Source organism: Etheostoma spectabile, chromosome 5 (assembly GCF_008692095.1).
Source record: "Etheostoma spectabile isolate EspeVRDwgs_2016 chromosome 5, UIUC_Espe_1.0, whole genome shotgun sequence".
In the NCBI taxonomy this organism is placed as follows: Eukaryota; Metazoa; Chordata; class Actinopteri; order Perciformes; family Percidae; genus Etheostoma; species Etheostoma spectabile.
The window spans coordinates 32,288,895-32,292,545 of NC_045737.1; the positions used below are offsets into that span (position 1 = coordinate 32,288,895).

Sequence of the window (3,651 nt, forward strand, 5' to 3'; positions counted from 1 at the left end):
AGGGAGCGCACCCGTCTGTTAACACTCACTGGCTATAACACACACACACACACACACACACACCCCTCACACACGTCTGCGTCATGCGTCCTGAGAGCGACGGCACGAACGCGGTAACTCCGATGGACCCCGGTAAAACGCACAGCGGCAGCAGTCTGAGGGACTGACTGTGTCCTGCTTATCTTTTCAGTTGCGTGTCCCCCACTGTTCTGGGAAAGTCGCGCTCTGAGTGTGGTCGCATTATGGATTTTATAACAACAAGCTACAACAACAGCAACGCGACCAGCGGTTACCCTGATGGGGTGGAGGTGGTTGCCGACTGGGACGCGGGCGAGAATGGCACGGGCTCTGGGTCTCTTCCAGATGTGAAGCTGAGTTACCAGATCATCACCTCTCTGTTTTTGGGGTCCCTTATCCTCGCCTCCATATTTGGCAATGCGTGCGTCGTGGCAGCCATCGCCCTGGAGAGATCTCTCCAGAATGTGGCTAACTATCTGATTGGATCCCTGGCCGTGACAGACCTTATGGTATCGGTACTGGTTCTGCCAATGGCGGCCCTCTATCAGGTTTTGAACAAGTGGACACTGGGGCAGGAGATCTGTGACATATTCATTTCACTGGATGTACTGTGTTGCACATCATCCATCCTGCATCTGTGCGCCATTGCCCTGGACAGGTACTGGGCCATAACAGACCCAATTGACTATGTAAATAAACGGACACCAAGGCGCGCTGCAATCTTGATAAGCGTGACTTGGCTAATTGGTTTCTCCATCTCTATTCCGCCTATGTTAGGCTGGAGAAGCGCGGAAGACAGGGCGAACCCCGATGCCTGCATCATCAGCCAGGACCCGGGGTACACCATCTACTCCACATTTGGGGCTTTTTATATCCCTCTCATCCTTATGTTGGTCCTGTACGGGCGAATATTCAAGGCTGCGCGTTTTCGGATTCGGAAAACAGTGAAGAAAACCGAGAAAGCAAAAGTGTCAGAAAAGTGCTTGACTGTGTCTCCGGCCATCTTCCATAAAAAAAGCAACGGGGAGGCCGAAGGCAAAGGCTGGAAGCGCAGCGACGAGTCCAAACACAGCTCTCCGTGCGTAAACGGCGCGGTGAAGCACGGAGAGGAGGGTGAGTCACTTGAGATCATTGAAGTTATCAGCAACTCGAAGACGCACCTGCCGTTGCCCAACACCCCCCAGTCCTCCTCGCAGGGCTTTGAAAACATGAATGAAAAGACCTCGGGGGCGAAGAGAAAGATCGCGCTGGCCAGGGAGCGTAAAACGGTGAAAACACTGGGGATCATCATGGGAACTTTCATCTTCTGCTGGCTGCCCTTTTTCATCGTCGCCCTTGTGCTGCCTTTCTGTGCAGAGAGCTGCTACATGCCTGACTGGCTGGGCGCAGTCATAAACTGGCTGGGCTACTCCAACTCTCTCCTCAACCCCATCATATATGCCTACTTCAACAAAGACTTCCAAAGTGCTTTCAAGAAGATCATAAGATGCAAATTCCACAGACCGTAACCACACATAGTGACACATTGGTCTATTTAAATGTGGAGTAAACTAACTGACAGCAGAAAGTGTTTATTGACTGTATGGGTAGAAGAATACAGACTTTCATTCAGGGACTTTTCGGTGTGTTCAAGGACCATGTAGAAAGAAAACGCTGGCCGATGAAATGAAGCAGGAAATGTCGCTCTTAATGTACAAGCTCATGTTTATTCCGTGTTGTAGCTACATCATGTATCCCATATGCGACGGCAGCCATTGTTGTATTACCATGCAACACGTGTCATGTGCTGATGATATGCTCACATTTTTATCATGAGACACGCGGGGTTTCCGTCCTACGTCATGAGCTTTGTAGCACTGAAACAATAAAAGCAATCAAAGTTTATTATTAAGAAATATGAGTCCATTTTTGTTGAGATCAGGGCTATTGTGAGAAATCACAGTTTTACTTGGGACCTGTTTCATCCTAAATCTTCATATTTGGAACACATGAATCAGCACTTATGAATCAGTCAGAACTTATGAATTTGCTTTGACAGGCAGCACTGGTGATGATGGGGCCAGGTTCTCGGATCAGGTTATCAGTGCATGGTGTTTTTTACTTACTTACAGCAAATGGGTGTCTAACCCCCCCCCCCCCCCCCCCCCCCCCCCCTCTATCCATAAAATCCATCTCAAAGTCGAAAGCAAAAAGAGATGGGCAATTTATTTTCTTCAAAAAAGGAGGCTGGTATTATTTTTAATACATGTTCTCAGTCTCCCCCTCTCTCTTTTCTTATGACAGAGCTCCCCCAATTCAATCTCTCTATTTCAGATTGTGCCATGTGTGTGTGTGTGTGTGTGTGTGTGTGGTGTGTTGTGGTGTGTGTGTGTGTGTGTGTGTGTGTGTGTGTGTGTGTGTGGTGATACAGAAACAGACTGAGAAAGATTGCTCAAGAGAAAAATCGAGGATGAGCATTAAACATGTTCTTCCATATTAGATTATACAGTACCATTTCCTATCCAGTGCATTGAGTGTTTAAGAAGACAGCTTGTTACATCATTAACATCAAGAAAAGCAGTGCTTAATTTAGAACATGCACTTATAACACCAAATAATTTAGAAGGGTTGCTCAGAAAAATAGACAAAATGAGAGAAAGAGTTGCAGGAAAGCTCACTGCTCTAACTGCTCTCTTCAATCAAACAAATCCCAGACACAAATCTACTTATCCGCACAGTAGATCCAAAGATAAAGACTGTCAGACGGAGGAAAACAACTTTCAGGAAGAAGTCCCAATGAGGCCTACACGCTTCGCAAGATGGGTGGCTATTTGGCTTGTCGTCTTGGCAACACATCAAGCCTGAGGCATCATGGTTTAACAAGGTGGTAGGCAGGCTGGGTACCTGCACTGTACTGTCAGTGTGGTAATTTTGAGATGACACCCGTGCATGTATGGTGCAGAAAACCCAGTACGGCATGGATGCTGAGGTCTCAGGAGCATAGTAACACTGAGTCCATTAATTCCTAGTTATTTGACAGAAAAGTCATTCTGCAACTTTTGATAATCGATTATTGTTCCAGCTTCTCAAAAGTGAGGATTTGATGCTTTTCATTTGTCAGTTTTATCATAGTAAACAAAACATCTTTGGTTTTGAGACTGTTGATCAGGTTTTTAAAAGGCTTCGTCGACAAAAAAACAGCTGATTAATCAATGTTGAAGATAACCGTTAGTGGCAGCCCCAATATGCACTTATAATGACATTTAAAAAGTACATCATCAATCATTTTCTTTCCAAATGTTAATAATAAACTAGATTAGGCATCCGTAACCAGCTGATTTTAGTTGCAAAAACTTAACCTAAATGCATAATGTGCACCAGATAATTGTGTTAGGAGACAACTGAGCTTGAAGGAGGAGTTCATTAAAAGCCTATATTTCTCACAACACCTAGTTTCCTTTCACCATCTGATCATTTCTACTCTGCAGTGCATCAGTGTGACATCTCAAAAGGCTTTTATGAAAAAAATAGATGTCGTACCTGTGACCTGTAGGTCAAATTCTGGGTTTAGGTTTAAGCCCGTCGAGAATGAAGTGTGAGCTGCTATGCATTGTAGAGTCTATTTTTCAATTTTGACTCACACTGTATGTAAGA

The 3,651-nt window shown here is 45.3% G+C and overlaps 1 protein-coding gene across 1 annotated transcript; it reads left to right on the forward strand.

Annotated features, from left to right (window-relative positions):
* htr1aa (5-hydroxytryptamine (serotonin) receptor 1A a) lies at positions 1-1,902 on the forward strand. The gene has a single exon (XM_032516905.1). The coding sequence runs from the start codon at positions 243-245 to the stop codon at positions 1,524-1,526; it is 1,284 nt and encodes a 427-aa protein (XP_032372796.1). The 5' UTR covers positions 1-242; the 3' UTR covers positions 1,527-1,902.
* Positions 1,903-3,651: the final 1,749 nt, after the last annotated feature.